Source organism: Artibeus jamaicensis, unplaced genomic scaffold, assembly GCF_021234435.1.
Source record: "Artibeus jamaicensis isolate MK-2021 breed Jamaican fruit bat unplaced genomic scaffold, CSHL_Jam_final scaffold_916, whole genome shotgun sequence".
In the NCBI taxonomy this organism is placed as follows: domain Eukaryota; kingdom Metazoa; phylum Chordata; class Mammalia; order Chiroptera; family Phyllostomidae; genus Artibeus; species Artibeus jamaicensis.
In genome coordinates this window covers 15,687,696-15,702,036 of record NW_026522059.1, presented here as the reverse complement: position 1 = coordinate 15,702,036, position 14,341 = coordinate 15,687,696, and the positions used below count along the sequence as shown (strand labels likewise).

The following is a 14,341-nucleotide window of genomic DNA, read 5'->3' as shown; positions in this document are numbered from 1 at the left end:
GGAACTGAGCATGCAGGCAGTGCCAACATCCCATCTGAGGAGCACTCAGTGTTCTGTGGCGGAGACCTACGCTTCAGGCTTGGCCTCCTATTTAAGATTGCTTATAATCTAATGCTGACCAAGTTCCTTTATCCTATGAATCCATTGGGTAAATGGAGATTTTTCTATAAATTAGGCAGCAAGGGATGGAAACTGACCGGCAAAACATCGAATTACCAAATCCTTCTCCAGCTCCCAAACTGTCATATTCAGATGAACCTGCCTGATCTGCCCTGCAGACTATTTGTTGTTCTATGCATACACTAGGTGTCTCTGGAGCTGTCTCCCAGCTTTCTGAGGTTTACACATTCACAGGTTGGGCAGATCTTAGCAAGGAATCCCATCCTGCAAGATAGTAAACAGATGTCCTGTCTGCTGAAATCACCCTAGAGCAGGGGTCCCCAAACCCTGGGTTGTGGACCAGTACCGGTCCTTGGCCTGCCAGTCACCAGGCAGAGCGGTTACTTCCACTGAGTTCTGCTCTGCTGTCCCAGCTGCCCCACCCCGAGATAGAAAAATCAGTCCCTGGTGCCAAAAAGGTGGGGATCATGGCACTAGGGGAACCAATTGTTTCTATTATCATTATTCAGTGCAGACAATCTGAAAGAGCAGATTCTTTGAAATTTGTTGTTTTTTAAACATTTTATTTAGAGAGAGGGGAAGAAAGTGTAGGGGACCGGTTTGTCTTGGCCTGGCAAATGTGACTCAGCTCTGTATGGAAAACCTACAGCTGCGAAGTGGTGGGCAGGAGCCAGACCTTCGAACCGAGTTTTCCTGTGGGAATCAGGCCTAGAAAATGCGTACAGACTGTTATGGCTTGCTCTTGCTAAAGCTCCATCACCCTGGTCCAAAACAACAAATGTGTATTGTCTATCTTCCAGGTAACTTCCAAAGCCTGTATGAGTTCTCCCAAGGACAGAGCTAATCAACTCATCGCCATTCCCTTCTGCATGTTTTCATTTTCACAACTGTATCTAAAATGTAGACAATAATATTCTATGTAATAGATAATAAATCTTTCTCTGCTGTAAGACCCGAGGAAAACAATAAAAGCCTGTCTAGGCAAGGGTCGAGGCGCTCTCTCCTGGACAGTTGCCAAGGCATCCACAGGGCACGCTGCCCTTGAGAGAGTGGCCTGCAGTTCCCTTTCTCTCCACAGGATCGTTGTCGCCTGTGCATTCATTCTCTCCATCAGCCACAACAGGCGGACTCTGCTGGACAGGGTCCACCACAAGAAAGGTAGAAAAATACCAGTCAGTTGCCTCTGGAATCCATCCTGACCAGGGGTTGAACCTGCAACCCAGGCATGTGCCCTAACCGGGCAAGAACCAAGAGCCTTTCACTCTACCGAACAAGGCCCAACCAACTTACTATTTTATAAAGTGTCAGGCTTTTTTTTAAAACTGTATTTATTCCATTACCATTTAGTCCCCTTATACTCCCCCCCACCCTCCAGCAATCACCACACTTGTCCATGTCCATGAATCCTCTTTCCTTTTTGTTCAATCCCTCCACTCCCCAAGCTCCCTACCCCTCAGCTGTCATCCTGCTCTGAGTCTGTCCCCATTTTCAATGGTAGTTTAGTTTGTTCACTAGATTCCACAGGAGTGAAGTCATAGGGTATTTGTCTTTCTCTGACTGGCTTATTTCACTTAGCATGTTTCTTGGTCCATCCATATTGTCCTTGTTAACCATCTAACAAGGGTTAAATTCTCTTCTTTTTTAGAGCTGAGTAGCATTCCACTGTATGAATGTTCCATAGTTGGAAGGTCCAATGTTCTCCACTCATCTGCTCATGGATATAAAGTGTCAGGCTTTTTAAAAAGACTACAAGCAAGAAAGGGTTTCACTTCTAAGACTGAAAGTATTTTTAGTATTGTTAAGATAAAATACAATCTAAAATTTCCAAATTAATTATATATCAGCGGTCAATAAACTGAAACTTTGAGTTAATAAGAACGATGAATAAAATCTTTCATCCTCCCTAAATAGGAACATTTAGCAGACTCTCCAAGACCTTTCTAACAAAATCATACCAAAAACTTTCAATTCCATACCAGGGAACAATTTAAATCTGTCCAAAATAAAAATTATGCCGCCTGATGCCTTAGAGTAATTTTCTATCAAATACGATATCTGCAAAAATCAGTTATTACAGAAAGATTTGGAAGCCCTGTCTAGAATCACAATTCTGCTATTTTCAAATTACTTTATTCAATCTTGAATCCATTCATCCAGATATTTATTTGTTAATGATTTTTAAGGTGTTACTCCTGCCAGGCCCTGAGAAAACAAAACTAAACCAAACACAAACTAAACCAACCAGGTCTTTGCTATCACAGGGCTCATCAACAGCAAATCTCAAACTTTTTGGTCAAAGGCCCCTTTACCACTCTTAAAAGTTAGTGAGGATCTCAACTTTTATACTGATATTTACATATTAGAAATTCAAACTGAAAAATGTTCAAGATACTTATTTTAAACAACAATAAAGGCATTACACACTAACATACATTTTATTTTTATGAAAAATAAGTGTTTTCCACAACAAAAACAAAAACTGAATCTGGATACAAAATTGGCAATGCTTTACATTTTTGTAAAATACTTGCATTTTCAAAACAATTTTTAATCAGGATAGATCACAGTGCTTTACATTTTTGTGAACCTTATTTATGTCTGGTTTAATAGCAGGTATTGGGTTTTCTTATCTACTTCTACATTCAATCTTTTGTATCAGACAGCATGTAGCACCTGGAAACCTCTGCTAAACACTAACAAAAGCATGAGAGTACAAACGACAGTGTTTAAATACATGATAAAAACAGTTTTCACCTCAGAGACCTTCTATTAAGAGTGTTGGGAATGCTCGCCCTTTAAGAACCACTATTCTATTAACAGACTGAAAAGTGCTATGAAGAAAATAAAAAGGGGAACAGGAGGGAAGTAACCTTGAGGAGTGTGATCCGGGAGAGGCCGCTCTCTGAGATAATGCCCGAGCAGACAACTGAAGAAGAAGCGGTCAGCCCTGTGAGGACCTGGGTGAAGACTTTATTCGTCAACTATGGATTGTAATTAATACAGGGTCCGGCATAAATAATGCCCCTTTTTATTATAAAATCTTCTATTACAAAATCACAAGCATGTCATTCTGTAACATAACAGTATCACACTCAAGCACACCATATGATACTTTAAGTGAAATGTTCAAATTGAAACTACAAATTAGTACGCCCATATTATTGCCCTGCCAACCACACTCGAGCAGGCCTTACCTCTGTCAGACCCTCTAGTTTAAATAAATATGCTAGTTTTTGCTGTTCATAAAGTACACAAGTTATATTTTAGGGGACACAAAGGCCTGGGGATGGGTGAACACTAGGTGGAAGTAGTACATTTTCATGTTTTTACTAAAATCACTGGTTTATATAATAAACCCAAACTACTGGCAGAAACAACTATGTAAGGTATCATCACATAATTCAAGACTAGCAATTTTATGTAATTTCTGTTGATGAATGAAGCAGCACAGTATATTGAGTGAGTTAATGCAGCAGTGAGCAAAGAAACATAAGACTTAAGATACAACCCCCAAGAGCTAGGAGCTGGGCTGCAACCCAATCTCTGTCCTGGGTCAGGAGACAGGGTCTTAAACTTATCCGAGTTCAGGAAGTGGAGATTGAGACCTTTCCAAAAAGCTATATAGCTCCTAAAAACTGTTGGTGGGAAGGTAAAAAACAATAACTTCAGTCTCTTATAGTTAAATATAAATTTCCTGCATGACTCAAATTCCTGTTCCTAGATTTACCCGAGAGAGAGAAAAAAATCCACACAGAGATATTCAAATGTTCATAGTAGCATTATTCAAAGTAGCCAAAAACTAAATGCAATCCAAAGTTCTACCAAATGTAGATGGATAAACACACCGACCACAGTACACCCATTCCATGGGTTACTACTCAGCAATAGAAAGGAACAAATACCAATGCAATGTCAGAGATAAAATCTCAACATTATACTCAGTAAAAGAAGTCAAACAAAATGCTATCTACTGTGTGATTCCATTTACAGGGAATTTCAGAAAAGGCAACCTGGAAAGGGGTGGCCTGGGACCAAGGTCAGGGGAGGGCACTGACCACAGGGCACACCCCTTTGGGTGAGACAGCTCTCACTTTACATGACAATACGGTGGAAATCATACACTTGTTTGAAACAAGCACAGTGCAGTGTACTGTGCATTTAAAGTGAGTGGACTGTATTGTGAATAAATAATATTTTAACCCTAAAAAACTATGCACACTTTAAGGCCTGCCTGATGAAGATGCAATTTGTAGGTCAACCCACCCCAATTTCGTTCTCAGTTTCAGAGTTCAAGAGTCCTCCAAAATACTGTAAGAAACTGGAGGAAGTTCCTACATTGTATCTCTACATTATGTATAATATGTATCTTCTATATCTGTCTGTAAACACAAACTGATACATGTCTATAAACACAATTACCTCAGGTTTATAATAGTCTTAGGTAATGAAGTTAAACTATATAATTTTAGAAGTCAAAAGTATAACATGTAGAATTTCTCTATTATTTTAATGTATTTTAGAATTTAATGTCATTACATGATAGATAATTAAAGATGCCTAGAAAAATTGGCTATGAAAAATTAATTCACTAGAAAAATGGATAAATGTTTAAGTGTTTGACTCTCCACTACCAATAAAGGTTCAAAGGGAAAAAACCCACCTTACCCAAAGGTCTACACTAATAAGCAGACCCGAGAGTGTGTGAGGATTAAAAGCAAATATTCAGACCTGAAGGCCACAACCTCCTAAAATCACTGCAATATTATGTGTCTTTGCTGTACTTACGGGCATCTGCCGGATTCCCAGAGGCCCATAACCAAGGGTTATAGAAAGCGCTTTAAAAACAGTAATAGCCCTGGCCAGATGGCTCAGTTGGTTGGAGCATTCTCCCATGCACCAAAGGGTTGTGGGTTCAATCCCTGGTCCAGGCACATATGCAAGTTGTGGGTTTGACCCCAATCAGGGCACATATGGGAGGCAACCAATCAATGTTTTTCTCTCACACTGATGTCTCTCTCCCCTTTCCCCCTTCCTCTCTCTCTGAAATCAGTAAAACATATCCTCAGGTGAGAATTAAAAAAATACTATTAATTTTATTTGGTTATTTTTCAAGTACAATTATTAAAAATAAATAAATAAAATAAAAAAACAAACAAAAAAATACTATTAAATATTAAAAACCTACTATATACATGCAGTTGTGCTTTTATTTTTGTATGTACAAACATAGTACGGAAGGACATTTCTTTATGAATCTTATATCACTTATTTATAGTAAGCATGTATTACTACTTTTTAAAAATCAGATAAACAAATTAAAGGAAAATATTTTTAAATACACCAATCACTGCAATTTACCACATGGAATTGCACCAAGAACAAAGTAATATAATTTCCTTTTTTGACATTACTACTGAGTTGACAGAGTGATGTGAATATATCTTTATTTTAGCAAGTTCTTTTGTGCATGTCAAAAACTATATGAGCAGAGTAGGTGGCTTTGAAAGGAGAAAGAGCGAAAACCCACACACTATAGGCCTGGGCACTGGGACTTGAAATTCTAATCTCTTGTGGATGTGATGACTCTTCAGCTCCATCCACACGTTGCTGCACGCACGTATAAATTACCAGAAAATATGCCTATGTACACACGACCGGGGGAAGAGAAGTAACTTCTGGGCATACAGACTGGTTTTCAACACACAAAGAGATCTGTTTAAGAGAAGAAGCCTAACCTAAGCCAACTGTAAATCAGCAAACTATCAATTTAAACTTTGTGCAAACTGATGACAGTAGTAAGTCTTCGCCACAAAAAGCAGCGGGTTTCCCACTGTCCCCGTCACACACACAGAAGGATCTGCTGAAAGCCCAGGTGAACCGATTAGGGGACACAGTAGTTTCACCGTGCAGAACTAAACCCGCTACCACTATTAACAGCCCTTTACAAAGAAAGCTGAGTTCATGGCGATGCTCCGAGACTGCAGCCCGCACTGAACGACTGGAGTAAACAGGCTGAATTGACCTGCTCATCTTTTTAAACAGCTCACAGATAAAGTAATGCTGAAATTACTAAAACATTTTATGACTAAAACTAATAAAAAGCAAATTGAGTATTTTGTGATCACAATAGTCTTTCAGATACGGTTCTGTTAAAAGTTTAAACTCTGATTATAGGAAGATGCTATTAGCTAAAATAGGTATGAAAATCATTTATTGTAGTGCTTCTCAAGGTATCAATGATGAAAAACTCATCTTCTTCCAGTCCATGACAGATCAGTATTTTAGTCAAAATCAGAAAAAAACAAGCCCCGAGGTCACACCCTTGGCCTTGACAACAACATCAAACTGCTGTAGAGTCTACATGCTTCACCTCCATCCTGAGCTCACCTCGTGCAGACCAGCACGGTTCCTGACCCAAAGCCCACACGTTGGGTAACCCTGGTTCATAGAACTTGTAACATAAGCAGGTAGACAGTTTTCTCCCAACTGCAAAAGTTGACCATTCGGATTTCATAGTCGAACACTTCTGAATTTATGTCACTGATAGGAAGTCTCTCCAAATTATTCCAACAGATTAACTCAGTGGGTGAGAGCACCAACTGCACGGTTTTCTCTATGACCCCTTACTGTTTCTGTATGAAAAGCATACTGGTAGGCTGGGGTCAGACCACCGTTCTGTTTGGATTTTATTCTGAACATTGTTCTGTTACGGGAATAAAAGCAAACTAACTTCAGCAGCAGGCACCCACTTTAAGTCAAAAGCTCCATAAAACAGAGGTAAGAACAGTGAATTACTGACCCGTGAGTGAGCCCACCTGAAGCCCCAACATTCAAACCTGGATTTGCTATTTTCCACTGGTTGTCGAGAACACTACAACTCTACAATTAAAATTTGTGAAAAAAATAATGTTCAAGGGAGAGAGATAACTAGTAAAAGCTTAAGATTAATTCTAATGAGTATATACACCAATATGAATCTCTGGTCTGTACAACAGAAAATCCTATAGCACAGTTGCTGAGAGGCCGGGTACAGGAACCCAAAAGAGAGTATGAGCTCCATGGCCCTCGGCGAGTTGCCCTATCTCACCTCACCCACCTCCTGTAGAGACCAGGCAGTACTCACGTACAGCCTGACCGCAAATTAGTACGTCCGAAGTACCTAGCACACAGTGCGTATTGACTCCTCGGTACATGTTAGCTGCTCAGTAAACAGTTACAACTGCTGTTATCACAGTAAACACTCCACCTAATCTCACTTCCTCACCCATTCGTCTATCCCACAACCACTTACTGAGTGACGAGAGCGTGCAAGGTGCCCTCGTGGCACCGAGACCTGTCTCCCCACAAAGCTCAGAGTCTACTCCTCAGAGGATGGAACTTAATTAAAGACTTATTAAAAATCAACTACCTGACATCAAACTTTTATTGTTGTTGAAGATTATCAGTCATATAGACCTAGAGCTATATCTCATAACAGCCAGAGGGTTTCAGGACAAGATTTTTAAAATATGTATTCAAAAGTCAAGTGAGATTAAACAGATTTCTGTACATGTGTATGTTTATACATGTGTGCATGTATGTGTGTACATATGTCTCTGCATGTGTGCATGCAAGTTTCCTTAAAAACACCATTATCCTTTCCACTTCAAGAGTTCCTTAAGGTCTGAGATGAAAAGACAGAGCCCAGACTTCACCGGCCCGCTGGGGAGCAGGCAGGAGCCGTGATTGCCAGCAGGCGCGACTCCGGTTTTACGGACCAGGGAGGGCAGGTCCACAGCCTGAACTCCTCACAGCGGTCCCCGTCAAAGAACGGCTCTCACTGTAAACTTTCAGTCTCAAAGGACCTGCAGTGCCCCAGAGCCCCCCCTCCGCCCCCCAGCACGTCTGTACAATCAGTATCTAGACTTTCACTGAATTCTGGCATTTTTCAATGACTGATCTGTGAACTTGGCAGTTTTCTTATTTGGTTAAGCCTAGATCATTTCTTCTAACACTGAACACAGAAGGTAGTTATTGTCAAAATGTAAATTTGAAAAGCAGAGAGCAGCATTAGTCTTAAATGTAACATATTTTATGGCTCAAGTGGGATGGGGTTCCATTTCGTAACTGGCTACGTCAAATAACAAACAGGACTTAAATTGCTGCTGTTGGGTTTTGACATGAAAGAATTTTAAATGACCTCAATAGGGGAAAAAAAGATATTTTGCCCCTGACACATATGGGGTTAGTTACAGTGCTCCAATCAATATCACCTCTATAGCATTTCAGTTAAAGAGCATATTTCATTATTTTTGTCTTGGATCTAATGTTCACTGATGGGCCATAATTTTAAACTTAAATCAACTAATAATTGCTGGGAAATGGTGGGGGGGAGGCAATGCAGCCACAAGAAGTTCACCAAAAATTGCACTGCCTTCTTCACAAAAATTAGTCACGAGAAAATACAATGATGCAATCAAACACAAATGTATAACTGCAATTAAATGTTAATTGATAATAACATGTAATTCAATAACATTAAGTTTTTACTTTACCAACTCAACACGCAATCTGCCAATTTTCCCACATGTACCTGGAAGGTAATTTTTCTAAAATAAAATGAGTGATAAACAGGCTTAAACTGCAACAAAATTTCTTTCCTTTCTCATACCAAACAAACACTTCAAAACTATTATTAGCTAGCTGTCTTCTTCCTAATATGGAGTTTATGAAATTCAGAAGCATCTGAGCAGCTTCTTGGAGAGCCAGCACTCCAAGAACTCGGGCAGTTCCAGGTGGAAGGGGCAGGGAGGTGTGCCCACCCTCTGCTTCTCGTCTGCGGGCCAGCCACCAAGGCCTGGCAGCCCTCAACCGCGGTACCCCTGCCTCCGGCCGGCCCCCCCACTCTGGCATACTTTGGGGAGTCCAGCCCACAGGGCCAGACCCCACCCCTCCTATATAATTTTTAGGGTTTTTTCACTTAAAACATACACGCACACTCACCACACCTCTCCAGAAACACATGAATTCTGGAGAGCAAACTCAAAGACACACAGCAACTAGAAAAATGAATACTTCCCTCGAACTCCTTAGTAGGAAACCAAAAAATCTGGTCAGAAATCTGAAATATTTGTGAAATTAGCAGTTTACATATATTTGTAAGTACTACTTTAAAAAAACACCAACGCAGAATTTACCAGCGTAAGAACCTGCGTGTACAGTTGAGTACGAAGCACACCCACACTGCCGTGCAGCGGTCCCTAGAACCTGTGTGTACAGTTGAGTACGAAGCACACCCACACTGCCGTGCAGGGGTCCCTAGAACCTTCGGCCCACGAAACTGAAACCCTACAGCAGACCCACCGAACAGCCCCCGCTCCCTCCCCCAGGCCTTGACAACCACTGCTCTACTTTCTATCTCTGAATCTGACTTCTTCTGACATCTCATTAGTGATCATGCAGTTACAGTATTTTTTTTAAGATTTCTCTTAGCAACTTTCAAATATGCTTGACAGTACTGACTAGACGTACTTATTTCATAACTTGGAATTTTGCACCTTTGACTTCCTCCACTCATGTGGCCCAAACCCACCCCTCCCCACCTCACCCCCTCCAAAATAGCAGCAGCATGGTCAACTGCATGATTAGAAGATCTTGCCCTGGCTAATGTGGCTCAGTGGACTGAGCACCGGCCTAAGAGGCCACTGGTTCAATTCCTGGTCAGGGCACATGCCTAGGTTGTGAATCAGGTCCCCACTAAAGAGTGCAAGAGGCAACCAGTGGATTCCTCTCCCTCTCTTTCCTCCTCCTTTCCCATCTCTCTAAAAATACATAAAATCTTTTTAAAAATTTAAAATAAAAAAGGTCTTAAGGTAATTTAGGGTTTCTGTGTCCGTAAGAGGAGGCATGCATGCTAAAACACAACCGGGAGGGAATATCAAAGGGCAACCATGGCTGCCTCTGAGAAAATGTTAGTTGAAGGTAGGGAGGAGAGTGAGTCTTTTTCACTACACACTCTTTTTTGCATTTTGATTTGTGTATCATGAGTATCTACTGTAATGGCTGTGTTTAATTAAACTGTTTAATAAATTAAAAGGGCTTCAACTTGCCATTATAAAAAGTATATACCACGGAAATTGCAGGAGGTGATTGCCGGCCTTCTTTCTCCTGAAGAGGCTGCTGGGGTCTGAGACAGGCCACCCGCAAAGACCCCACAATGGGATATTGATTACTCTGCATTAAGGTCGCCTGATGAGCAGCGGGTGCCACCTTAACACCCCTGCCCCCGCCAGTCTCCTTGAGTGCAGGAGATAAATCTCCCCTGTGAAAGGCGCCCTCCCTGCTCCAGGACCGCTGAGAGACAACCTTATCACAAAGGCTGACACATCCAGAGCCAGGGTGCGTCTATCAACACTTTACCAATTTACTAGCGGATCCCAAACTTCGTTGAGATCCCTCACTAATGAATACCCAAACCTTGCTTAGATTCTTTCTACTGAGCACTGACCTTCTTGTCCTGTCAATTCTTCACAAATTTGTTGTCTGTCTAAAAAATATTAAAAGATGTCTGGTTCAATTACCTCTTTGAGCCTCATTTTACGATCAGAGCATCCTACTGTGATTCTCCCGTGCACAGGTATTAAATCAGTTTTTCTCCGATTTCCGTTTTCTTGTGTCGATTTCATTGTTTTATTATTAGTCCACCTCTAAGAACTAAAAGAGAGGGAGGAATTCTTGCCCTCTCAACAAGGTCCTTCAAAGCAAAACTGAACATGAGGCATTTCTGCACAAAATATACAATAGGAGTTTTCTTCTATCCAAAAGGAAAAAAGTCTTGGTTCTGTTTTAAAGACTACCCTTAAATCAAACTTGGAAACAGCATCTACAAGCCATCATTTGGAGGCTAAAAACAAATGGTAAAGAGGATCTTAAAAGTCAGAGATCAATGTAGACCACAGAGGTACTTCTTAAACATTAATATGCTATAAATCACCTGATACACTAGGCAGGAGAGGGGCCTGAGACTCTAGGATACTGCATTTCTACATTTCTAACAAGCTATCAAGGCCAATTCTGCTTGTCTTGCTGGTTCATGGATCATACTTCGTAAGTATCAAAAGTATAATGTATGTAAGAAAGGTAAGATTCAAACTGCAAAACAGAATGGGTTTTACATGATAAGTTCAACAGGAAGAATTAGCCTGATTTTTGTCTAGGAACAATGAAACCACCTGACCACAATGAAAATCTGCTCCTCCATTCCAAAAGGATATACACACACTGATTCTGGGCAGGGTAAAGCAAAAGACACACTGGCCTGTCTCATGGAATGAACAATTAAAAGATGACTGAGAGGTACCATTGTCACACAAGGAAAACAGCCATGTAACTGTCCATTAACAGTCCATACAATGAAATGCTATGTAGTAATGAACAAATTACAACTGCTCCCTCTAGAATGGACTAATCTCAATCATGGTGTGAGATATATATGTATATATATAATTCAAGACATAGGAAAACATATTATGTTTTACTTTGTCCATATTTATTAATATAAACAAGGCAAAACTAAAATTGTTTAGGAATACTCTGTATGGTGAAGCTATAAAAACACAAGAAATTAATGAGTCAAAGATTACAACGGTGATAACAGGGAGGGGAGAAGGGATGGGAGAAAAGGATGAAACAAGAAGGGGCTTCAGAGATATTTGTGATGTTCTATAACTCAAGCTGAATGGCAGGCGACTGGATGTGTATTTTGTAACTATTTAAATTATGTACTATAGACACCATTTTGAATGGATGGCATTTCAATTTTTTTTTTTACAGTTCTTTGTTAATGTTAACAATGATCTTTTTAAAAAACTAGGTCTGGAAACTGGTGGTGCCAGATTCTGATAGTGGAAGACTGCTAATACTGACAATTTTTAACCATGGACTTCAAGAGGGAAAAAGTGGGGACTAAGTCTGCCACATAGAGTGCTAAGTAAAGAGACAGATCTGAACATATGGAAAACTCTTGAAAATGTTAAGATGTTAAGGAAAAGGAAATGTTAAAGAAACAAAGGAACTGATGAATAGAACCAAATGTAGGTAAGAAAAAGTTCAAGAACACAAGAAGAAAAACTGGCCTTGGCCACTATCAAGGTGCCAGGAACAAATGCAGTTAAACATCAGGCTTACCAAATATATTGTTCTGTGTGGCTAGAATTACAGTTCCTAGGAAGCTTGGAAATACCAGAAACTAAACCTAAAGACAAAAGCAAGAGCAACATCCAGTGAACCTTGAACTCACTGAAAACATTTTAGAAAGACAGTTACCAAGATCTGAACTTCCACATTAAGTGAATGTTTTAGTAACAGTATGAAGAATAGACTGAAGAAGGTTAAGATAACAACTCAAGATACCATTAAAATAATTTATTACAGAAGATTATCAGAATGTGAACTAAGAGTAGCATAAAAATAAAATGAGATATTTTATTCATTCATTCATTTCTTCTACTAATCTCAGTTAGCAGGTTCAGTATAAGGAGTAAGAAGTGAAAAAACATAGTCCCTGCCTGCCCTCAGTAGCTAGCATTCTGGTGGAGGAGACAAGACCAAAAAAAAAAAACCCTATGAAGGAAACACAGGGTGGTGTGATGGAGAGTGATGGAGGCTACTTTAACAGGGCCTTTCTTGAGATGGTGTCATTTAAGTCAAGAGTGAGGAATACTTGAGAGACTATTTCAGTCAGGGAAAAGAAAGAACTGAAAAGTCATCGTGACTGGAGCCTACATAAAATAAAAGTATGAGGTGTTTGCAGAAAGAGACAAGAGTAGCCAGACCCTGAAGACTGTGGTAAGAAGTCTGCATTTTAAGTGGATATGATCAGGGCACCTGGATGAAAAGTGGGTGAATTTGATATATTATGGAGGTGGAATCAATAGGATTTGCTGAGGGACTGGATGTTGGGGAAGAAATATAGGTTAATGCCTACGTTTGTGATTTATTTAAATAGGTAGATGGTAATTCCATTTACTAAAACGGGCGAGACTAAAGTAATACCAATGAGCAGGAGGGATGAAAGAAGTCACTAGTTTTATTTTGTACACATTCAACTTGAAATGCCTATGCAAATAGTGACAGTGAAGCAGGGAGCTGAGTATTCAAGAGTGGCATTCAAGAATCAAGTCTGGCAAGAAATATAAATCCAGGAGTTATCAGAATATAAATAATAATTAGAGCCAAAAGAGGGGACCTTAAAGACAGTTTACTACTATAACTATTTACAAATAATAACAATGGCAGCTAAAAGGAAATGGAAACTTACTGTGCCCCAGATACTGTGCTAGCTATTGAAACATATTCTGCCAATTTTAAACCTCAACTCAACTCAGATGAGGAAAATAAGGTATAAAGAGATTAGGTAACTTGTCCAGTGTCATTCAGCCAACTAGAAGTGAGATTCAATTCCAAGCACTTTGGCTCCAAAGGTGTGATTCTAACTAGTCCTGTTACACTAGTCAAGCAAAGACCAGATATTAGGAATTCTAAACCCAAATCCTGAGGCACTCCTGACATTCACAGAGGTGTAAAGCAGCAGCCAAAACAAAAGCTGTTTATTCCAATTACGCGGTTTCAGGTAAAGCACTAACGAACAAATGCAAAAGTATATCTCCACTGGGGGAATTAAGGATGTCACATCCCACCAGGAAAGCAATAAAGTTTACCTTTCTCTCCCTTTCCAAAAGCTTTAAAGTCTTAGATCCTTCCCGACACCTCGGTCACCTACTTGTCTCCCAAAAAATTCTTCCTGCAAATCCGCTCTCCTAAGCATCTCAAAACAAGACCCGGAGAAACTGTCCCACCCTTAGATTCGGTCCCCTTTCTCAGCCCTCAATTCCCCCGTCGGATGAAAGGGAAGGCTGTTGCTTCTCCAGAACAAGACGCGGAGATGCAAAAGGCGGACTTTCCGAGAAAACCTTGGCCCAGCCTCATCTAGCCCAGAGGGGAGGCTGCTGAGAAGCGCTTCTGCCGGGTCCGGGCTGGGTACTACGCTACCCACGTGGACCCCGGGAGACGGCAGCGCACTCACCAGGCCATCTATCTGTACTTGCTTCACTGCCGAATCTCCGGACCCGCCTTTGCCTTTGCCTTTTCCGGCCGCACCGGTGTTGGAGCTAGAAGACGTGGTGCCCGAGCCGGTACCTTCCTTGCGGGACGCCATCTTTCCAGTGGGACAGGAAGAAAGAGA

General features: G+C 40.6%; 1 protein-coding gene across 1 annotated transcript in view; it reads right to left on the bottom strand.

Annotated features, from left to right (window-relative positions):
* EIF3H (eukaryotic translation initiation factor 3 subunit H) overlaps positions 1 to 14,341 on the bottom strand; it is an 84,367-nt gene extending 70,026 nt beyond the window's left edge. The window contains exon 1 of the mRNA XM_037154149.2: positions 14,183 to 14,341. Coding sequence (XP_037010044.1) covers positions 14,183 to 14,314 — 132 coding nt within the window. The 5' untranslated portion in view covers positions 14,315 to 14,341. The remainder of the gene's footprint in view (positions 1 to 14,182) is intronic.